Here is a 24,070-nt window from a genome sequence, read left to right as displayed (position 1 = left end):
AGCCTTATGCTCTTAATAGGCATCTCTTTCCACCTTCCTAACAACACTGTGAGTAAGCGCTATTAGTATTGTCTTTTTACCACAGAGGACGAGACAGCGGTTCAGAGAAGTTAAACAATATGCCCAGCGTCACACAGCTAGTACACGGCAGAGCTAGGGGTCAAAGTCGTCTGACTCCAGCAGCTAAATACCCAACCTCACTTCCTTCGTACTGTTCCTTCGCTGTACTTCCTTTTCACCCGCCCTGACTCACTCTTGCATACCAGACTTACAGGGAATGGAATTCAAATGAGAGCCTCAATGAGACTGTAAATGAATACATGTCATGCTTTATCAGGATGGCTTATCTCTGACCAAAATCGTGGCAGTTAAACCCGGACATTCTGAGGTTCTACTGTGCTTACGCTCTTTCAGCCCTGCCTCAGGTAAACACGCGGCTCTGAGGCCAAATTCCTGTCTGCTGCCGCTCACCGCATCAGGTCTCATCTCACCGACTTCTCCCTGGTCTTCCACCCGGTCAGTCGAGTTTGCTGGAATTGCCTGGGTGTGTTAGCGGAACTATCCCTTTAAGCCATTTTTGTTAAGATTGAGGCCTTGAGCCACAAAGACTCAAATGGATTCTAGCCCTCTTTTTGTTTAAAAGGAAAAAAAAAAAAAAAAGATGTTATTTATTTGTTTGTCAGAGGGAGAGAGAGAGAGAGCACAAGCAGGGGGAGCAGGGCACAGAAGGAGAAGCAGGCTCCCTGCTGAGTAAGGAGCCCGATGTGGGACCCGATCCCAGGACCCTGGGATCATGACCTGAGCCAGAGGCGGATGCTTAACTGACTGAGCCACCCAGGCATCCCAGATTCTAGTGCTCTTGAAGATGGGGGAGAAGGTGGGGAGTCCCGGGAGCTTCTGGGGTATCACAGAGCTTAGGCATGCAAAGTCTTAATGGGACAAAGACTGAGTGTCTCCATAAAGGGAGTTGTCTTCTCTCAACTAGAAATGCACGACAGGGGCTGCAGATCTGTGTCTAACGGGTCAGGCATGAAGAGAGCTCCACTTCAGAAAGGAGGCAGCTAACCTCGGGGGATTACATGGACTGCCCAGCCTCCTACAGATGGTACCAGAGCTTAGTTCAGCCTCTAGGGGAGGAAGAGGAACAGAGAGACTTCCCGTCATGCAGAACCGGAACCTGAACCTGAACCTGGTTCCGGCAGAAGTCCAGGTGTGTCTATCACGGCTCTCCGCTATTCTTAAAGAGAGCGACTCAGCCATATCCTTGTAAAGGGCTGGTTGTCCAAGTGAATAGAGAAGCTGTCACTTCTCTTAAGGGCTGCCAGTGTCATCAGGACAGGGACAGGTAAAACATCCTAAAGGCATGTTCTAAATATACACACAGGGACGGAGTCGGTTCGTGTTTAACCCTCCTTTGTCTCAGTATCTGGAGCCTCACTTTGAGCTCCGATCTCCAGGCTGTGCGCCAGGATGCTAATTTCTTACAGTGTCTTCCTCTAGCAAAGCAGGGGACAGCTTTTGATGCTTTGCCTAGCCACATTGTGGGGTGTGAACGTGTCATGCCCATGCCCTCTCCCCACGCAGCTCAGCTTCCAGTCCATCTGCTCCCGGCCGGTGATGTCAATGTACCAGCTGCTTCCCAAGAACCAGTCGGCATCCTGCAGGAGGGGCAGGTCCCTTTCCCGGGCATCAGCCTGCTTGCTCTCAGCCGAGCCCTCTTGCCAACCATGGTGGGTCCCTCGGGGCTCCTGTCTCCCCATCTGAGAAGCAGAGGGCACAACCCTCTTCCAGGCCTGTGATTTTTTCAGCGTGGCTCCATCGCAGGGTTCCACATCACATGCCTACTCTCTGCTGACTGTGGCGAGATGGCCAGGCTTGTTTAGGGAACTGAGCTGGGCTGGGCCCCTACAGCTGACAGAGCGAAGGTGGCCGGGAAGAAAGCAGCCTCCTGGTCGGAAAAATGAAGGCGCTTCTGCTGCTGGTCCTGCCCTGGCTCAGCCCTGCCAACTACATTGACAATGTGGGCAACCTGCATTTCCTGTGCTCAGAACTGTGAGTCCCGCGATCACGCTGCCTGCCTGTGTGTGTGTGTGTCGGGTGTGTTGGGGGTAGAACCGGACTCTGTTCCCTGGCTGGTATGTCTGTTTAAAGGAATCAATCCCACATGAGCTAGATGCACTTGACAAAGCACCCAGCCAGCCAGCAGTCTCAAGCGGCATGCTTAGGTCTGTAACTTATCAAAGGAAAAAAACAAAAAAAAAAAAACAAAAAACAAAAACCACCATGTTACGGATGCCCTGCTTTCCCAGCGAGGCATTTTCTTCCTGCTTCTGTGCCAATGCTGCATTTTGTTTGGTTTGTTGATTTTTTTTGTTTTTTTGGTACCCGACTTTTTCTCAATAGATGTGTCTTCTCTTCCTTCCATAAATAGAACCAAAGAGCAATTAAGAACCAGGCTTGCAGACACAGATCTGCAGCCCCTGTCCTGCATTTCTAGTTGAGAGAAGACAACTCCCTTTATGGAGACACTCAATCTTTGTACCTGAAAACACGGACAGCATCAGCACAGTAGAACGATTGCCCTGTGTGTAAAAAAAAATAAATAAATAATAGATGTCCGCTGGAGTTTGGGGTTTGACCATTTGTAAACGTATGGGCAAGCTGAGAAAACTGTGCAGCGAGCCCCCACATCCCATCACTTTGGTCGCACGATGACTGCTTTGCCACATTTACTTCGTGTATTTTATTCAGGTGGTTTGGAGTAAATGGCAGTCACGACCTTTTGCCCCCAAATACTTCACTGTGCCTCTCGAAGAAAATACAGACATTTTCCTACATGACCGATGTCCATTTTATAAGAGGAAATGACTCACACACCCAAACTCGACCGTGATGTTTTTCTGACTCCTTTTGTTAGTGAGCCTGACAAGAGGATTGCAGGTGAATGTGAACCGTTTCTGGCCAAGGGCTGAGATGTGAAAAGCTCAGTGGATGGGATATAGGTAGAGGTAACCCACCCCCGCCCCTGAGCATGTGGTGATAACCAGGACCTCTTTTATAATTAGCCAGACTAGCCAATGTGTATAGCATAGTAGATGCTCAATAAATTCTTGATAAACAGAGGAGAGAATAAAGGAGTTAGGTCCTTGGAGACACACAATTCCTTCTGAAGACCCTGCACTTCAGGATTAGCTCGTCCCATCTTTTTGGACTGTAACCCCAGTCCTCAGATAAGAAGGCTCAAAGGCGAAGTATGTGGGCTAAGCCCGAATGGTGAGCATCTCTGGGGTAATAATGGCATATGGAAGCTTTTCTAGAGAAATATACAAGGGCAAGTTCCTTGGGATTGTGGCAAGTCTCCTTCTTCTCCTTTGATGGTGTCTCTAAAGTCAGGTGTCACAGCGCCCCTCCTCGGTACCCTTGTCCCCACCTGTTGTCCTTCTTGGCCGCTGTGCTCCTTTCCTAGGGGCTGCTGTTTCAGTGACCGCATGTTTGGTAGGTTGAAGCAGCAGAAATATCTTCTCTCTCGGTTCTGGAAGCCAGGGCCTTGAAATCAAGATGCGGGCCGGGCCCCATTCCCCAAGAAATCTATCAGGGAGAATCCTCCAATTCCTGGTGGCTGCAGGCACGTCTTGGCTCCTGGCCGCATTGCTCCAATCTCTGCTTTCGTCGCCATATGACCTCCCACTTGTGTCCTTTCCAATTCTGTCTTTTCCTCTGCTTATAAGGACACTTGGCATTGGATTTAGGGTCTACCTGCATCATCCAGGATGATTTCCACTTGAGATCTTTAACTGAATTACATATTTTTCTAAGTAAGGTCATGTTCACAAACTCCAGGTGGACATCTTTTGGGGAACCATCACTCAACCCACTGTAGGCGCTCCTGAGCCTCTCCATTAAGTTACTTTCAGTTTTACAGCCTCATTAAAGGAAGGCTCTTCACACTGGCCTATCGGGTTTCTTTGCTACAAGTACGTGAATGGAGGCAACTTTTATGTTGAGTGACTGGACCCAAACAGGCCATTCTTTCCAAGATGTGACACAGTCCAAGAAGCCTAATGCCAGGAAATTGCCAGAATGGTGTTCCCAGACTAATTTGCCAGAACTTTCTGGAAGCTTCCAGTCCCTGGGCATGACTGATGAGAGAATTCTGTGTAGCTATTACCCGAAGCTACTAGTGTGATAATGAACTAATCGGTAAATTAATGACACATTTCAGGTACTATGGTGGTGCTTTGAGAAATACGGATGGTAAAAAAATTGATATGGTACCAACCCTCAAGGAGCTGACAATCCAACTGAGAAGATGAAATTTATATACTTCAGAAATATTAGCAGTGGGCCAAAGCATAAGGGGAAATAATACATTATATGTTAATCAAAGTAATTAAAAAAGAGAAGTAGGGTAGGCAATAAGTTGAGAGGAAGTGGAGTTTGCTCATTTCCATGAAATTGGTCAGGGAATGCTTCTAGGGAAGTTGGCAGTTTGAGCTAGATTTTGAAGTCATTAGGGAAAGAGTAGGCAGAATCACAGATGGGAAGAGAAAGCACTTCAGGCAGGGTAAAGGGCACTCACAGAGGTTGCCAGGTGGCTGTGGTTGTTACCAAAGCTTTGAGAAATGACAATGGAGAGCAGTAAATGGGACTGCTGGATCCCTTCACTGTTCTTGGAAGCTAGGGCCATAGGATGATGGCTGCATGTTCCTGAGATGAGGAGACACTTCTCTCACTACCCTAGACCACTGGGATCTTGAAAGCAGGCAGAGCTGTATCACTGGAAAGGGCTGGGAAGCCACATTTCCTCCTACCCCACCCTCCCTTCGTCTGAGCTTTGGCACCTTGGCCTTGGGTGAGGTTGACCTGTGTCCACCATGCTCCCAGCTGCAGAGACCCTCCTGGATTTTCCTTCCTCTTTAAGACAAAGGTTCTCTCTGTCTGGGTTCTGTTCCTCAGAGCCCAGCTGGAAAATTGGAACTAATCCCGTAAAAAGCGTCAGTTACATGGTGGAGCCTGGGGTGGCCACAAACCCAAATGCCTACAGGAACCAGGAAGGAGTTATTTAAGTATGTGAATCATTCAGGTGTAAGACAAAAGGAACTGGTGAGGCCTCTGGACAACAGCAGTGTGTGTGTGTGTGTGTGTGTGTGTGTGTAATTCAAATGTTTTTAGACATTACATATAGTTTAATATATATTATTGTATATGATCTGTATGATACATATTATAGAAGATATGTATAGTGTCTAAAAGCATTCAAATTCAATTTAAAACAAAGCTGCAACACTCCAGCAGATCACTTCTGCCGCCCAGCTGGGCCTCAGAGTCAACCGTTTATGACCGTGGGCATCTCCATTTTTAAACATGTCCATGACCACCTGATGCCTTGACACAGATAGTGAATTCCACAGGAGCAGCTGAAAATCAGAGCATTTGATGTGGAATCCCAGCCCCTAGGTTAGAGGCAGGGCATCTAGGATTGCTCTCAGGGCCCACAAAGAGCACCCCGTGACCATGAAGGGCCATGCTCTCTTCCCCCATGAACCCTCACCCCCACCTTTCCACAAACTTTCCGAATTTCCTAGACCCCAAAGTGAATGTAGGAAATGGACCCTAGCTCATAAGCATGAGCATGGGTAGGGCCTTTTCATCCTGGGCTGTGCTACACAGGAGGAGACTTACAGGTGAAGTCTTGAGAGCAGCGTGGGTTCTGAGGATCCCTCAGGTGAGAACTGAGGGCTGGGTTTGTTTTACTCAATGCAGATATTTGGGCTCCAAAACCTGCTAAATCAAAAGCATTTGGTAGGGGGCATCTGTTTCCCTTTTGAAGCTCCCAGGTGATCCTTATGGGCCCACCATCTTCATGCTCACCAAGATCCCCAGGTGATTCTTTTGGGCCCTGCCACAAGAGAACTCTTAGCTCCAGCTCGCATATTCGATTGCTCTGACTTCCTCCGCAGAGAACAAGCTCTTCACTCTCCAGGTCTGCTCTGTCTCCTCAGCGGTCCCTGTCCTCTACCTGATGAGTCCTGAGGGAGAGCCTGGGGGATGTTCCCTTCTGCACACCCAACTTCTACATCCTTTGTGCTTCCATGAAACTGGGAGACAGGAATTTGGCTCCTATCTTGGCTAATTGCTACATATACTGCAAGGTCTTCAGAAGAAGACCCTGGTTTGGTTTCTGCGGAAGGGAGCTTGTTGATCTTGCTCATAAGGATTCGAGCCAGCCTCGTCTCTGGCATTGAAGAAAGCAATGGCTTTGATCTCCTCTGTCTTGAGTAATGTCTCTCTGTGTACTTCATTGAGCAAAAACCTGGGGAAAACCTAGTCTGGTCGCTGGTGAGATGCGTTCTACGGTACACACCCAACTCTCAAGAGCCATTTACAGAAAACTGAAAAGTTTTGTCCTCTACCGCTCCCCCATTACCATTTTTAGCTCCTGTCACTCTCCCAGCACTTCTCACTTCCACTTCCCGTGTGGCTGGATGCTGCGTTCACGCCCGTGGTGGAAGTCTGAGTGCATCCTGGGTCCCGCCTTGCAAAGCACGAAACTGCCCTTTGCTTTAGAGCTACAGGTGGCCAGAAGACAGAGAGGCACAGTCACCACAGAATGGCCAGTCTCCAAAGCCAATGCCGCTGCCATTGTGACTCCTCGGGAAGTCAGGAAATGGATGTCATTACAGTCTGCAGCCAAATATTTTTGGTTTGTAAGTGGCCTATCTGTGAACAGTGTTTGTGCCAGTATCTGGAGGGAGAAACTCCACTCTGACCCCTGACAGCAGTTCCAAGCAGGGAAGGTTTATTCCCCCTGGAATTCTGTGTGCGGGGGGGAAATTAAGATGAGTGACTCCAATTTCATAATTGGAACCATTGAGGGCTACGGACAAATGAGGTCTCCTGGAGGAGCTGCCAAGAGCAGCAGGAGCTCTGTGACAGCCTTGTGTGTGTCCTCCCTGGGAGGTGGGGTAGGGCTCAGGCTTCAGAGATGCAGAACACCCACCGAGTGTCTTAGGTCCAAAGACTCCAACCACCCACCGTCTCCGTAGTGGAACTTTCTCCAACCAACCTGCAAAACACACTTTCCGACAAACTGCATCACCTTCCTGCAGCAAAAACCTTCACTTTGGGGCTTTCAGGCCAAAGAGCATCTTAAGTCACTCCTAGCTCGACATTCCAGGCACTCCAGTGAGGATCGCTGGCCTCTGTGTTGTGTGGCACTCATTTGGCCCTGGTCCAGCTTCTCGGGTTCCCATTCTCTAGGTCAAGGCTCTGCAGCAGCATAGGCCCTAGTAACTTCTCTGCTCCCTGCTGACTTCAGCTAGCCGTGGGCTGGGTATTGGGTCCTGTGCCGCATAGCCTGGGAGAACATCGTCTTCAAAAGCTTTGTACCACGTGCAGCTCTGCATGAGGTTGGTCTAGATGGTTGCATTTGGGCTCTTTCTGGCATGAGAGAGGAGGGGAGGGAGCATAGTGGTATTACCTCATCCCCCATTTCCTCTGCCCTTCACTGTGTTAACTACTCCCAACACTTCCCAAGTGTAAACCAACAGGGTGAGCTTTATGGATTTGCCAGTAAACACTTACCAAGTTGGGTCTCCAAGAATTTGCTTCTTTCTCATCAAAACAGAGGAGGAAAAAAAAAAGTTGCTGATCTCTGAATTTTTCTTGTCCTATGTTTTGAGAATCTGAAGTCAAGTTTGGATTAGATCCGGAAGGAAGGAGGTAGAGTTTACAGAGGAAATGGGGTGAGGTGGAGAAACCCTTCTCCAAAGGAGAGGAACAGGCTCCAATCTGGGGGACCAGAGCCAGGGCCCACTTGGGTTCAGTGACTCTCTTAATGTCTTTTGAAGCATTGCAGTTTAGCACATGTTTAATAGAGCATTTGTCCTTAAATCTACAAACGTGTATATTTGGAAGGAAATTGAAGCCGCATGTCCCCGATTCATCTGTACTTAACTCATCAAAATGTTGCTTCACAGTCATTCTTTGATGTCCAAATTTCACAGGGATCTAACTTAATGGTCTTATTTATTTATTTATTTATCTATTTATCTATTTATTCATTCCATTAGGAATCAGCAAGTACTCTTTTGCGAGTAGAAAAGCAACTCCAGTCCCAAACCATTCCCTTTCTGGTCTAAAATGCAAACTCTGGGAGTTTCAAGATCCCACCCAAATGCTTAGCCAATTGCGTTTGCCTTTCTTTGGGTCACATGATTCAGGTGCATGACTGACAAAGTGAGGGTTTCTTTCATGGCAGGACTCCCTCACAGATTTCTTCATGTTTGCTTGACTTTATTTTCTTTTTAACTTCTTAAAATGAAAATCTCAATGCACACGTAGAAAAGTGTAATAAATCCCCATGTAACCTGTCTCCCATCTTAAATAACAATTCATGGATGTCTTGTTTCATCTAGATCCTTGAGTTGTTTTCAAGGAAATCTCAAACCCCGTATTTGATTGGTAGACCTTTCAGTATTTATCTCTAAAGGGTAAAGATTCTTAACCATACCACTACTATCACACCAGAAGCAATTAATTATACTTCCTTAATATCAAATATCCAGTCAGTTCAAATTTTCCCCATTTGTCTATCTTTTCTTCTTACAGATTGTTTGACTCGTGAGCTAAATAAGGTCTACACTTTGCAGTTGGTTGCCGTATTTCTTAATTATACCTTCTCTCCACACCCCCCATCACCCCTCACCATCAATGCAAAATAAAAAGGAATTCTTGAGGTAAATTTTGAGGAATATAGCTTTGGCAAACTCCAACTACTAGGCTAGTAGCTGGAAAAAGAGAAAAAATAATTATATTAATTTACTACCAAGTTGAGGGAAATGTAAAGGCAAGATCCAAAACAATCTTATGAATGTACCCAGAATGAGTAGGGTTTGTTTGATCTTGTCATCCAGAGCTTTGAGGGGAACTTAAAGAGAATGGGGTGATAGTCTTCTCCTGAAGGTGATAGTCTTCCAACAGACCCATATCAATAAGGAAATTGGTCCACATGCCTATCCAATGTATAGCTATCTGCTTACACCTGTATTACTATATTCTACCCATTAGAAAACCTAGCACAAATACTGGAAAAGGACAAAATCTACATTAAGAGTTCTGTTGCCTCCTCCCCATATTCCTCATGGGTGTCTGCACTTTGGAGACCACCAAAGAGTTAACGGACTCTCAGGACTCCTCTTGCACTGGAACACTGCCCCTTCAAAGTAAACAGTAGATTTCCCACTGCCTGTCTGTGGGATTGGCCTTGGAAGGCATAGGGCAGGAAATGGCCCATTTTTGTGGGCCAAAGAAAACTGTGGGCCAAAGAACCAGACATCTTTCCTTAGTCATTCCGCCCCCACCTTTTTTGGACCATCACTTCTTCATGTGGCCCAAGTGGACCCTACTATCCCAGTTTCCTCTACTCAACCATACCTATTTTCATAAACCTCCCTCACTACCCTCCTGCCCCAGGAGTGGGGCTGGAGAGGAACCCGGGTTGTGAAACCTGAAGGAGTTAGAGTTTGAGGAGTCCTCTTTTTAAGACACAAACATGAATTCATACTTGCCAGGTCCCCAGGCAAATCCTTGGAAGGCTCCTGTATGCCTCAAGGCATAATCATCAGTCTTACAGTAACCCCCTCTGTGTGAGCAATGACCTACAGTCTGTGTGTCCCCCACCTTCCCCTCACTACCTCTCTATTCCCGTGTAGAGACAGTCCTGGGAATCCTGCTGCCTACTTCTTTTGTGTTTTAACTCTTGCATATCCAAAGCTAAGAAGAGTTTCCCCGAATTCCCCATGGGCACCTGTGGGGCCTTCTCCATCCTCTTCATTAGCATTCCTACCTAGAGGAATAGAAGGGAAAGCCAGGGCCCCAAGACAATGACTAAGTCCCTTTGTCATCCCAAGGACCATAATGGCCCACCACTGTGAAAGCTGGTGATGAGAGAACTTGATGACTAAAGGCACATGCTCTGGAGTCCGACTGACTCAGGTTCCTATTTGGTCTCCGCCAGCTGGGCAACCTTGGGCAAATTACTTAGCCTCTCTGAGCTTTTCTCCTCTATAAATGGGGATAACAACACCTACCTCACAGGTTGTGGTAAGTGCTGAATGAGATCATGTAAAGCACATAATACAGTTCCTGGTACATGGCAAATCCTTTAAGTATAGCAATAAATACAAGAATATATTTCATCAATTCTAAAATGTTAATATCTCTGAAAGTCAGTTGCATCTTATCAGTGACACTGTACAACGATAAGGGGCAGTATTTTTCTTTCTTGATAATCTGTAAAATAATGACACATCCTACAATAGTTGGGAGTCTTTGCTGTCATGAAATTTGACCATAAAGCTCCATCCACAATGAGCACAGGTGGGCTGAAATCAAGAAAAAGGGATTGCTGAAACCATACAGTCCCTTTTTTCTTTCCTCCCTCACTGAAGAGGCAGGTAAGTGGCTGAGATGAGAGAGCATGCCCAGTATCTCAGGGTGAAGCCCAGAGAGGACAGAGCCATTCGTCAGTGGGCAAGGGCCACTCCTCCCATGTGGCTCCACTCCCATGGGTGGCTCCTTTCCCACACCCCCTTCTCTCCCCAGAGTCTCCCTCAGCCACTTAGCTCTCTTCCTTGTTACCATCACACTGAAACTCCTACTTCCTTGCTCTTTCCTATCCATCTTTCCCCTTCCCCAATTTGTAGAGGAAGGCCTGATCCAGCATGTTACTTGGCTGGTGGAATCTGTGGCCCAGAACCATCCTTTTTTAGAGCCAAAGGAGGCCATGGAGTTGATCTGGTCCAATCTTCCCATCTATATAGAAGAAACTGAGGCACCGTAATTTACCCAAAAGATTCAGCCCTGTCAGCACCAAACTATGTGACCTCAAACACATCATGACACTTTTGGGGGGAAAATGCATTCATTATTTTAATGTAGCCTCAGGAAACCATAAAGCTGGGGCTAGTTATTAAAATTTTAAACAGCTTCGGGCAAAGCAAGGACATAGATGTACAACTGACCCATCACCTGTTAGGAACTGAGTGTCCTCTGAGGGGATCTGAGCAGATGCGCATGCTCAAAATGTTCTCTCAGGAATTCCTTGGCCCATTTGCAAGAACTGGGGCCCTTTGACAGCAATAAGGCTTTCCATTTGAACATGACATTCCAAGGGTTTCATGTACAATGGATAGCAGCAGAGCAGCAGGGCTGAACCCAATCATGAGACACTTATAAGCTTCAGCTTCCAGTAATTAAAAATATAGCCTCTGAAGCCACTCAGATCTGAGTCCAAAACCAGCTATGTAACCTTGGAGAGATTAATTCACCCCAGTGGGGCCAGAAGTTCCCCATCCTTCAATCAGAGCTCTTAATGGTAGCACCTACTTCATGGGGTAAGAATGAAATACATGCATGAGACACTTAGTGGACACCTGGAATATCATAAGTGTGCTGCAAATGTTAGCTGTGGTAATGGTAGAAAAATTACCTTCCTTGAACCTCATGGCAAACTCAGTGAATCCCCATCTTCCTGATGAGAGAGGTAAGAGTCCTTGAGGTTGGGAAATCTCCCCTAGATGAGCCAGGCAGCCTGGGACACAGGCATCCTGATTCTAGGATGTGGACTTCCCCTCACTCTCCCCCGTCCACCACATCTCCCTTTGTTGCTGTGAAGATGGCATTACTGGGTTGGGTGTCAAGTTTCTGTAGGTGTTTATAATTTACTAGGGCCAGGTTGGGGGACCGCGATGGATTCTGAACCAGAAAAGCAAATTCCTTTATAGATGATGTTTTTCTGGGCAAAATATTTCTATAGGTTCTCTGGCCAGTTAAAATTGTGCTGAAGATGGATTCTTCCAGCAGGTATCCTTATTTTTTTTTCCCACTGAAATAGACATAAGAGGGCTCAGCCAAAAAAAAACCTTCTTTGGTCTCATGAGCTTCTTGATGAATGAAGAGACTATCAGAGGGATTCTGTTGTGAATGCATCTGCAATAGCCCTTTTCTCCAAAATGCTGCAGTTTTTGTAGAAAAACATCTGGGGGACCATCAGAAGCCCAAGCCCCTTCCCCCATGACACAAATCCTGTGAGGATCTGAGGGGTCATCAGGCGGGTGCAGGTCACGTAGCTTGGCGATTGTGAGCGTGGACTCCAGAGCCATCAAGACCTTGGCTCTGTACTTACTAGATGCAGGCCTTCGGGCAGCCGCCTTAACATCTCCAAGCTCAGCCTTGTGCTGTTTGTAAGGGCTACATGAGCTCCTGCATATACAGCCTACATACCACGCCTGCGCGTGAGCATTAGAGACCTATGGTAGCTACTTTTGCTTCCCCCTTTGCTGCTCTACAAGCCAACTTCTTTTCTCTCTTCCCCTCATACTTTTTCTCTGTAGAAAAGAGACCAGTGTGGTATCAGGCAGTGGTGGTAGTGGTGTCTGATTACTTACTGGAGGCTCTTTCCAGAGGTATCCCCCCTTTTGGCCGCCTCTGATTCTACTCGGGACAGCAGCCCAGCCTCATCAGAGAATTCTAATTCCTTTAACATTACAAAAGAATGATTAAACACCTGAGAGATGCTGACTTTCCATAAAAAGCCCCCAAACACTTCTGACCTGCTTCAGAGAATTTAAAACTCTAAATGGCAGCTAGACAAGAATGGTGTGTCTAGGGCTCAAAAGTAGAACAGGGGAGGGTCAATGAGACAAAGAAAAGAGTGTTTGAACTTCAGCTTTGTTTCTTCAATGACAAAATAACCAGACAACTTAGGTTATTCTGTGAGAAATGTGGTCAATTTGGTTTTTCTTTTCAATTCCTCATCAGTTCCTTAGTATCGTTAAGAAAGCGTCAGGGTGACAAGTAACTTTTCAGTTGGTTTCTTTGTATGGATATCCATATCCTATTACTTTCTTGGTGTGGTGGATGGGGTTGGATTGAGACACAAAGGAGTCCAGTGGCTTGGTTCTCCTTCAGATTCCTTGTCTACTATTTAACAAAGACAGGGCATAAAATCAGTGCCTTACAGAAACATATTGACTGCTTTGTTCAGTAGAGGTAAATCAATGTTCTGAAAAAAAATCTAGCAAGATCTCTCACACTTCTTAAAATTCTTCTCCTCTAAGTGCTTTGTTTTTCCAAACTAGGCAACCTGCTGGTAGATGAACTAGTAAAAACAAAGCACTCATTCCTAGGAAGTAATAATTTAATATCATGTATTTATCAAGCACCTGTAAAACCTCAGATATGTTCTAGGGCTCTGAAAACCCTGCACTAAACATATGTTCCAACGAGAGGGCAGTAAACAAATATCTGTCACATCAGATGGAAATAAGTGGTATGAAGTTAGCATCTCCTGACCCTGGCTTAATTATATAAGAAGGCCTCTGAGAAAGTGAGGTCTGCCCAGAAACCTGAAGGGAGGGAAGGCTGTGAGCACATCTGGTATGGGAGAGTCTGACTTTGGAGTTGGGCTGACCTGTTTGCACACCCTAGGTCTGACACTGTCTTGGTCCACGTCTTCTGATGTGGCCTCTCTCCTCCATTGTCTCATCTGTAGAGTGTGAATGAGGATCCCTACACCCCAGGATTCCCATGGGATAGGAGCCAGTTTCTGGGCAGGCTGGGTGAAGGAAAGATCCTGCTACTTCCTCTTTCACCTTGGCTGAATTGTTATTGAAGGAGGTTGGGTAGAACTTTCACCTGGTTAAACATCACTCTGGGTCACATGCTCCCAATGTAGTTCTAAATGAGTCTCTGGTGCCAATGGCCTCCCTCTCCACACAATGCCTCCTGCCCTTGTTCCACTGTGAGTTCATGTTTACTTTTCCATCTCTAATTTGTGTCCCCTTCTAGGTTTCTCCAGCGTGTTGATACCTGGTTTTGGTGGATTCTGTTTGTAGGTGTACCTGTCTGACCCAGTTTTCTCCTTTCCTCCCATCTCCGGTCTTCTTTGGTACTCCCCACCTGCATTACCTCTATAAGTTTCATGACACCCTGTCCTGGGTCCTCTATCAGGGCAGTGAGTCAGGGTATGATGTGTAGGCAGATTAAGAGCCCCCTCTGAAACACCTTTCCATGACTGGGCTTAATACCTCGTTTACTTGGGATTTCCATCCATTCTCAAGCCTCCATTTTGAATCTTTGGACCAGTAGAAACTCTTTCCCAAGACTCAGCGCACATTTGGCTCAACGCCCTCCTCCCCATTCCTTTACATTCTTAACTACCACAAGAGCAGTCTTAAAGTCTCCAAGATGATCCATGAACTTGCCTATGGTACTTTAAATGCAGATTGTTCGGGGTGCCTGGGTGGCTCAGTGGGTTAAGCCTCTGCCTTCAGCTCAGGTCATGGTCTCAGGGTCCTGGGATCGAGCCCCGCATCAGGCTCTCTGCTCAGCAGGGAGCCTGCTTCCCTTCCTCTCTCTCTCTCTGCCTACTTGTGATCTCTGTCTGTCAAATAAATAAATAAAATCTTAAAAAAAAAAAAAAGAATAAATGCAGATTGTTCTTGGTATTCTGACCCTTCTACATTTCCCTCCCCTAATATTTATTCCACAACTAACAACTGCATGTATCCTATGCTAATTTCTCACTACCCTTTGTTTTCCTTCTATATCACTATCACATGCTGTTGGTCTTTTTCCAATCTTCTGACATCTCCCTGTGTGCAAGGTAATTTTTCAGAAATAATTATTCATCTTTACTGCACCATTGTTCAGTAAGCACGTTAGTCAAATTCTCTTATCCCCTGAGGATGCGTGTCACCTGGAGCAGCTGATTTATGTATGTGTGCGCTTGCCAAATAGTCCTGTTTCTAGTTTTTTTGTCCGAACTGATCCATGTGAGTTTATAACTCTCAATTTCACTTATTTATGCTTACATTTTTAAAGGAGTTTAGCATTTCATGTCTTAACATTTTTATTTTGCTGTTGGCCTCTTTTAAAAACCTAGCAGATCTGTGTTTTTTAAGCTTCTTGGCCTGTTCTTTAGGACTCAGGGTGAGCTTACAGATTCTAAAGCTATTGCTAAGTGCTAAGTTCTTCTCTTTCAACTTGTATATTTTTTTCTCTGAGCTGAATTGATGCAGTCCATTGTCTGGGCATCTTACTCTTAAGTATTCAGGACGGTTTGGTGCCTTAAGTCTCTGACATGACTAAATAGGTGTTCACTTTTTCCATTTGATCTAGAGACTGGAATTAAAGAATTATGAACTATAAATTTCAGGGAAAAAAGAACAATGGAATATGCTGATCTGTTTTTTAGAAACCACTAAGTCGCTCAACCTCCCAAAGTGTAGAACTTTCCATTCCATGAATAGCTTGGCACTAATTATTCACGTTTTTCCCCCAGGAAATAATTTTATTCAACCCAACCTATCTTTGTAAGATAACCTTGCCAAATCAACATGATTTTAGAGAGCATTTATCTGAATTCGTTCTGTTGTTATCTGTATCCTGACTTGGGTTGATCCCTCCACCCACCCACAAGAGAATCCTGAAGTCCCAGCACACATTCCTGCCATTTATTTTTAGAATAAAACCCAACGCCCTTACTTCACTAAAGACAAATGTTTGACCCCAAAAAGCAAGGACACGTAAATCTGCAACCACTCTCTGCCCATGACTTCTCCAACAGAAATCTCTGTTTATAATGCAATAACCCTTACTCTTAACAAGCTTTACAAGCAATAACCCTCATTCTTAACAAACTTTACAAGCTGGTGTGCCCCTTGGCTTTGAAGTTGGTATCAAAATACATTTGAGTGAAGCCCCATTATCATTTAGAGCTCTTAGCAAGAACCGTGTAGTTGCGGTGCCAATTTTATTTTAGTCAAATTAGACTTGGTATTGGTTAGTGACCTGAGCAAAAATAATGGGAGCATCTTAAAACCAAATTTCCAGTCTTAACCACGTAGCCAGGTAAACCTTTGTCATGGCTGCCCCATGCAAGAATGGCAGAAGTTAAATACTATTGGCACTCATTACAAAGAGGGAGGAGCTTGCAGTGTGGCCTACCCCCACAGCTTACAAGACTCTGTTGCTGTTTTCTGAAAGCCTACTTTTAATCTAAAACCTGTCGTGAGCAGTGTTTTTGATAGCGTCATTTTAAGTAACAGCAGACCTGGTATTTGGTGACTTATGTATACGTTTACTCTGAAGAGCTCAGAGCAGAAGTTAAGCCAGCTGGAAAGGAATCACTTTCTACAAGTGAAAGAATGTTTGTGTGAATCCTGTACAACAAGAAGAGAATTCTAAAGTTCTCAAATCTTAAGACCTGTTGGAAGAGGAGGGACTAGGAAACATTGGAGTATTTTGTCAGCCCAGACTACTCAGTAGGTAAATACCCATATACTCTACCCCTGTCTCCAGAGGAGAAAATGACCTCCCTACTTGTTGAGATTCTGCAGGATTAGAGGACCAGAAGGGTGGAAATATGGCTGGGGACCTTCTGGGAAGGGAACAATGGACATTTCTCTAGTCCAGACCTGGACTCGGGCATCTGGCAGCTCCCCTTGGTGGAGGGCTCTTGTGGTCCTGTTTGTGCCAGAGGGAGCCCTTGGTTTCTGTAAAGCACCAAGAGCTCCTTTGATTGAGTAGGATGGTGATGGGGCTGGTCAGATGTTAGTGAGGAAATCTACCTTATTTAAAGTGTGGTATAAAAAAGGACCCTCAAGGCCTATTCAGTCCTTGGCCTGACCCCACTTTCAGTGGGACCGAGTTGATTTAGTCCCCTTTCTGGAACCCCTTCAACCACTTGGCTGTCCTGGACTTGGCCAGGTAGAACTGTCTGCGCACAATTGTTAATGGGCTGTTTGGCTTTGCTCTCCCTGATTACTTCCAGAAGTTGCAGAACATCTTGTCCCTGTTGAGGGTCTTCAGTTACCTTTCTTCCCCCTCCTTCCCACTCTACCCCAAAAGGGCCCCTGTGTCCGTGCATTCATGTTCAGCCTCTCCTGGCTATGAAAGTAACAAGACTGGACACTAATGGCTGCTGCATTTTAAATTTGTGTGTAGCGTCCCCAGTGAGCTGCACACCTGCGAGTTTGAAGGCTCTTTCAATCACAGCCTTTGAATCCCAGATGCACCACGTAAGATGCAGGTGATGTGGGGGAGAGCTTTTAACCAAACACATGCCGGGATACTAGGCTTAAACCATCTGGCATAGCAAGCAGATTGATGGACTTTTCTAAAATGGAAGACACTCAGATCGATTGGACCTGAGCTACAAGTTAGTGGTATTCCCGAGATGAATCCTAATTGGTTCAGAAAAGAAGCGTAGGGGTTCTGATCTCTTACTCCCAGCTCCAGGTATATGTGTGCTTCCTCCCTGCATTCCCCTGGAGTTGGTAGGAGCCCCCCAAAACAGCAGAACTATAAGGAAAAGCCATTGTAGGTAACAAGAGACAGGGCTGGCAGAAGTGTTTTCCTCTCGGTGCTTATCTTCGTCCTTAGGCTTAAAGACAAGGTCCCACTCATCCCAGTGGTTTTGTGGGCAGTCTAGTAGAAAGGGGTACAGATACAACACAGGCACAGTGGTGTCCCACCCAGGGGCGATCCAGACACCCACTCTTCAGGCTTGTGTGTTAAGTGCAGTCTCTTACTATGTGTTCTTTGTCCGAGGCTTGGAAGTGTGTTCTTGATGGGATTTTTGGTAGTGGAGGAGGGGGTGGGGATGTTTTGGGAGATATTTATATTTAGCCAATGGCTGATTGAAACCAATTGCTATGCAAATTTCTTTACATACTTCACATTCCAAGTGAGAGTCGCGAGAGAAGCAGTTCCTAACAGCCGCCAAGCCCCACCCAGCCTTAGGAGACTCCGTCTCAGTCTCAGCAGGTCATGGACTTCCCCACACCATCATCCAGAAAGAAGGAACTGGATGGATCAGATTGTACCTTTAAAGAGGAAGAAAGAGTGCTGCTCATTGGAAGCTTTCTCCCCCCCAACACCCCTGCCCCTTTTTTTCAAAGACCTCTTCCTTGGCCCTGTGAGAGGGTGGGGTTCTAGACTCCTGTTGGATGGGGAGTAACCCAGGGTTGTCCACCGGTAGGGGCTCAGGCAGTACTGAGAGGATCCTGAGTCTGACGGCAGAGCCAGTGTTTGGCACAACGTGTGAGGTTAGAGTAAATAGAGGGAGAGGATGGAAGAACCCTAAAGGAGCCTAAAAAGGGGCCACATCCCCATGCTTTGTAACTACTCACGGTGTGCATGTGTTTGCACATGCGTATGTACAGCTACTGCTACCTGTTGAGGGAGACCCTGCAGCCTGCCTCCCTTCTCCACCCAGGAACAAGGCTGGACAGAAGGAGGACTAGAACTCCGCCCTCGGACGAAAGATTCAGTCCATTAAGAAAGGGTGGACCTCAGGCTATTGTACACATAGGACTTCAAGAGTGGTGGTTACCATTTTAAAGCCTTTACAAGCATATTCCCAATTCCTGCATGGTTTGCACAGTGTTGAGCTCCAATCCAAAGCACTGGGTATTCATGCAAGTTGGCTGCCTTTAAGAAAATCATACACCTTTTTTCACCTGTTTTAAGGCCAGTCTCCTTTGACAGGAAAGTCTCTATACTTTCCCCATCACCGTCTTAAAATGCAAAGAAAATAAGCCTGGAGGTGAGTTTCTTCATCTAATGGTTTGCCAGGATAATGACTGGCTTGGCTATGAATAAAGCAGTAAAAAGAAAGGCGGAGTTTCCTAGGAGATGGTCACCACTAAAACCACGTCCGAGATAGTGTATTTGGCTGCCATCAGTGAAAGGAACCATCCTGGCATCGGAGCTGTCATTGTGTCAATGCTATTTCTATCCTAGTGTAATAAATGCAATCTACCACACTGTTGGTGGTGGTGGTTTTTAACCAAGTCAAAATAACGTTAGGTGTAGAAGCAAGAAGGGGAAGAGAACAAGCTACTTTATATATGAACAAAGGAGTGATTTCTCATGAGCACCTTGTGCTCCATATAATCAAAGGCTCTTGAGGGTCATTTCAAGCATTCATTCAAGGAATCTGTCCCATCGGTGTCTGCAGAACTCTTTGTAAATAATGTGGTGAAACTGGGAATGGAGTGGCTGAGAGTAACCCAGAGTTGGTAGATCAGTATTGCTGAACAAGTTTTTATAAGGCACGTTTGTAGGATATGCTGTACCACCAAAGGCGTAGGAGAACAGGGAAACCTGAGGTCAGGAGCTGCTTGTGGTCTGGGCACCATGCCACTCAGTAGCATTTCTAGACACTTTACTATGACCGTTTTTGGGCTTGTCTTCCACAGAAGGAGTTCCTCAGGGGACACATTTTGTAGCTGTGTCCTTTGTGTTGGGACCATCCTCCAAAGGAAGCAAGCTGACCCTCTCCTCCCCCAGGTGATGGATAGCTTCAATTACTTGAGGAACTCCTGTTAGGCATTTCCCCTGAGATTCCCATGAGCGTTTGACTTGAACCTGAACATAGAAGATGCATCCACAGATGAAGGGCATTGCATTTATGTAGTTATCCCTACCCATTTCTTCATGGTTAAATAAGGAAAAGCATGCAAACTTGTTATGTAGAATACCAAGGAAAACAATGATAAGATGGTTCACGGTGTTGTAAAATGTTTGTTTATGAATCGGTGGGAAGACTTCAGGTCAGGGTCAAGTGATTAACCCACAAGGCTTCCATTGGTGCAGTCCCTGAAAACCTCTCAGAAGTAGTGACCTTGAGGAAGTCCAATACTTTGGCACTGGAGCTCCAATGCTTCCCCATTCATAAAATGAGGGTGATGGTGCCTTTGTCAATAGTTATTAGATGCTATACTGAATGTAGGAGGTAGGATAGTCCCAGCCCCATGGGCTCATGAACTTAGCCAATAGATGAGAAAGAAATAATGGAGAAAATGAAAGAGAGAGAGAGCATAAAGCGGGGACATTGACTGGGGAGTCCTGGCATCCTTACAGCACCGGGTACGAGGAGCCGATTCAGGATCTACGACTGATTATTGAGTCTACTCCTACCTTGTCCTCCCACTCCAATCTCTATCAGGAGTGTTTGGTGGGTTTTGTTTGTCATAACTGATAACATTTACCGCTGAGATCATTAATATGGTGTTTTAAGCTATTTGTGAATAGAATAGCAACACTAATCAAGAAAAATTACTCTTCAGTTTTATTTACAATGCAGTGGGCCAGTTTGTTTCATTGGCTGGATTTCTCATCCAGTGCTGCAGGTGATCAGAATTAAATTTTCTGCTCTGGATGGAAGGGGGTGGGAAATATTTTACTTGTGGCTACATCAAGATGCAGAGTTTTTGTCATGGGAATAGTATTTCAGGAGAAAGACAATGATTATGGTAGAATTTGAAAAAAAAAGAAAAAAAAGAGGACAAAAAAAATCCTGCCTTAACCAAACAACAAAGCTTGGTCTCTTGTTTATGGAGTCTAAATAACCTAATGAAACAAGATTAGTTTGTAATGGAAACCGCAACATTGATGGGGCTCCTATGACTTGAAATCTATCCTTTGTGTTCCTTAAAGTCTAAACCTTTAAATTACGCAGAAAAAAATCTTTCTCTTCTGATTCAGCCACGAGGATTCATAATTATTCCAAGATTGCCAAACACCTTTTCCATCCATTCCATGACCTAACAGACAAACACTGTCACTTACAACAGCTCAGCACACTGGTCTTACCTTCCACACTCAAGCATGGTCATTTTTTTCTACAGTAACTTTTTAAAAGGCCATGGCTTGGTCATTCACTTAGCAATCCCTAAAGCACTGCAGCCATCATCCTGGGCAAGGACACCGAGGCCCCACAGATAACAGCCTGGCCAGAAGGCTGTGGCAGCTGAGTAGAGAGACAAAAAGAGCACAAATCATTTGACTCTTGACACATTACTCTCTTGAGCTCTAGAAGACTGTCGAGCTGTTTCTCCTGAACTTCTTCCCATCTTTCCCTAAAGACAGGTTCCCTTAGCCTTCTGTTGTACACCATGTGACCAAAATCCAAGACCTGTTCTCCCCTTTTACCAACTTCTGACACTTAAGGTTGAAGATAGGACCTTACCCAGAAGCACAGGACACTCAGGAAAGGACTGGCAAATGCTCTCGGAGAATCAGCAAAGGCATGAAGAAAACCATGGGGAAACTGGCAGTGAGGCTGATAATTTCAGAGACACAACTTTTCCTCATACCCTTACCTTCCTGCTTGGGGTTGCTGGACTTACTCTTAGAGACCACGGTCCCATTACGAGACTTATGGTGAAGGCTTCCATGGGACTATCTTACAAAAAATTCATAGAGTAGGCTGTGGTTGTCTTCAGTGGTACTGATGAGGTCATATTCTGCAGAGTCCCATATCTACCTCCCGCCTCCCAACCCCGCCACCCTCACTGCTCTGGCAACCTGAGGTCACTGGCTACTTCCAGGGTGTGGACAGAGTCTCAAACCTCAGCGTGCATTGGAATCACCTGGCAAGCTTGTTTAAATCCGTAGGTGCTTGGCACCCCCTAACCAGTACAGTAAGGGGCAGTCTCTGCACTATTGATATTTTGAATGAGATCATTCTTAGTCACGACGAGCGGTCCTATGAATTATAGAATGTTCAGCAGCATTGCTGGCTCCTTCCCACCAGATGCCAGAAGCAATCTCCCCAGGTGTGCCAATCAAAAATGCCTTTAGATATTGCCAAATGTCTCTTGGGGCATAAAATGGCCCTGGCTGAGAATTACTCTTAGGGACTCGAGTTCCTAAGGGGAGAGTGAGGTCCAGGTTCTTTCTTAATAAGCTCCTTGGGTAGATCTATTTCCTCTGTGTGGTTTCTAGGGCCCTCTCTTCCCCGTCAAGACCCCATGCCCTTCAGTCCCTGACTTCCATGGCCACTGAGAGGAGGAAAAGGTAAAGCTCAGGTCTTCCTTTGCCAGGCCGACTGTGCTACCCAGAAGGCAACGCACTAAATAAACAAAATCCTGCTCTCTGCTCTTGACTGGCCCTCTTCGCATCTAGGGAGCATATGTGCTTAATAACAGAGTCTTTGGGTGAGAATGTCCCTGATGTTCTTCTGTCACCCCAGAAGGCAACCCTTGAGCTCCCCTGATGGGACCTTCCGACCCAAAAGGGAGAAGGGAACATCCGTGTAGCAGGTTCCCAGAGGGGGAAAGCTTTGGAGCAGAGGATGCCTGACAGCAACTTCCAGGGCAGCCTGGAGCCTTCCCTGAGAGGAGGCTGGACCTCAACTTGCCTGCGGGAAAGGCCTCCTCAGCAGAGACCCATCAGCTGGACCCACAGTCCAGCACAAGCTGGGGCGCCCCCAAGGCTGACTCCAGCGCCTTTGCATGAAAGATGTGAGTGCTTTCAAGAATTCTGTTTATTCTGTCTCCCGTGGTTGGAAGTTCCTCCCTAAATGGTCTTATTGGGGATGTTAGTCCCCCAACTGGCATGAGGAGAATTTTCTATGGGGACCGTCAGACAGCTGTGCTCTGGAAAGAGCGGGCCCTTCTGCAGGGATCTTTATGGAAAGCAAAGGTTTTATTTAAAAAGAAGGCCGGTGGCCATCTGGCTGTTCCGAGGGCCTCTAGTCTGTAAGAGATTGGAGCTGATGGCCCGGTGTCAGCAGATGCTTTCTTGAAGGAGACAGTGAAAGTATTCAAGGGATTCGTATCCTTTATCCCTTTCGTAAGCCATTCATTGCACAGTTACTTCTAGCAATAACCTTGCCTTTGTTTCTCTCCGGAAGCCCTCCCTCGCAGGTGGGGGTATCCGCTCCTGCCTTGTCTCTTTCCTCCAAGAGCAGCAGCGCTCTTTATCTCCTGTTCAGCAAAAAAAGAACAACTGAGACAGAAAGTGGTATCCAGTCTCCCCAGCGAAGGCTGCACTGGGTCCCCCTAAACATTCCTGGAGAGAGAAAGAGAGAGAGATACATCACCAGGATGTTGTTGGGACGGGACAAAGAGCAGTAACACCCAGGGCTGGGACGACTGGCCCTAAGATCTCTCTTAAAACTCCAGGCCTTCATTCTGGTCCAACCCCAAGAAAAATGAAGTGCAGAAATGCTGGCTTACCCCCAGTTTGGTTCAAACGTATGATAAATGTGGGGTATTTCAGCCTGGCGGTTAACCCTTGCTCACAGTTTACATGACAATTAGGAGCTCATTCACCTCGCTTTACATTCTCGCTGAGCTTATATGTTTACGTGGCAGGGAAACATCAGAGCGGCCGAAACTAAACAACGAGCTTCGAGCTAAAATAATTTATACTAAAAAAAAAAATTTGAAAACTAAATATTATCCCAACCCCTGTCGCTTTCTGTGTGCGTTATCCAGAGAGCTGCGGGTGTAGAATGTGGGAGGGGGCCCATGTCTGAGCTCAAGCTTGAGCCACAGAATTTTAAAGATGATTAGGGGCCTTCAAGGTGGGCCCGTTGAAACCTCTCCCTGTGTAGAGGAGAAGTCCCCCTGCAGAATTAAGAGGTTTACGTAGGAGAAGTCAACGAGCTGGGACAGGTAAAGGACAGGTGGCATATTTTAATTTCTGACCCAGTTTTCTGCAAAAGACAGAATGCTGTTGCCCATAAAGCATTCCCTACCTTGTGCCCACAGCACTTCCTTGATGGACAGAGTAGAGAAATTCTTGACTAGTGCCTGTAGAGTTTAACTTACTGGAAGAATGTGGGAGAAGACTGAAAGCTCTGTGAGCATGGGGCATGGGCAGCGAGTTGGCCGTAACCTAGTACTACAGACAAAGGGGAGTAAATAACAGAAAAGTATTCCTCACAGCTGAGGGCTAGAAGTCCATGATCAAGGTGTAGGCAAGCTTGGTTTCTTAGGGTTAGGAGGGAAGGATTTATTCCAGGTTTCTCTCCTTGGCTTGTAGATGGCCATCTCCTTTCTGGAGCTTCACACGGTCTTCTCTCTGTCCCCTCCTGTGTCCTAAGTTTCCCTTTTTATAAGGACACCAGTCAAATTGGATTAGAGACACCTGACTGACCTCCTTTAACTTTCTCTCTTTAAAGGCCCTATCTCCACATAGTCATACTCTGAGGTACTGGGGGTTAGGAGTTTTATATGAATTTAGGGACTAGGGGGACACGATTTAGCCC

At 46.1% G+C, this 24,070-nt stretch overlaps 1 protein-coding gene across 10 annotated transcripts in view; it reads left to right on the top strand.

Annotated features, from left to right (window-relative positions):
* The window catches only part of LNX1 (ligand of numb-protein X 1), a 176,571-nt gene that overhangs the window by 80,166 nt on the left and 72,335 nt on the right, over positions 1–24,070 (top strand). The window contains exon 1 of one of the 10 annotated variants that reach the window (XM_047719291.1): positions 1,591–2,052. The exons of the other annotated variants lie outside the window; for them this stretch is intronic. Within the exon in view, the coding sequence (XP_047575247.1) occupies positions 1,961–2,052 (92 nt within the window). The 5' untranslated portion in view covers positions 1,591–1,960. Of the gene's footprint in view, positions 1–1,590; positions 2,053–24,070 lie in introns of those variants that run through there. 10 annotated transcript variants of the gene reach the window in all.

The sequence above is a fragment of the Lutra lutra genome, chromosome 2 (genome assembly GCF_902655055.1).
Source record: "Lutra lutra chromosome 2, mLutLut1.2, whole genome shotgun sequence".
Lineage (NCBI taxonomy): Eukaryota > Metazoa > Chordata > Mammalia > Carnivora > Mustelidae > Lutra > Lutra lutra.
The sequence above is the reverse complement of the archived record's forward strand: the minus strand, read 5'-3'. Positions and strand labels throughout refer to the sequence as shown.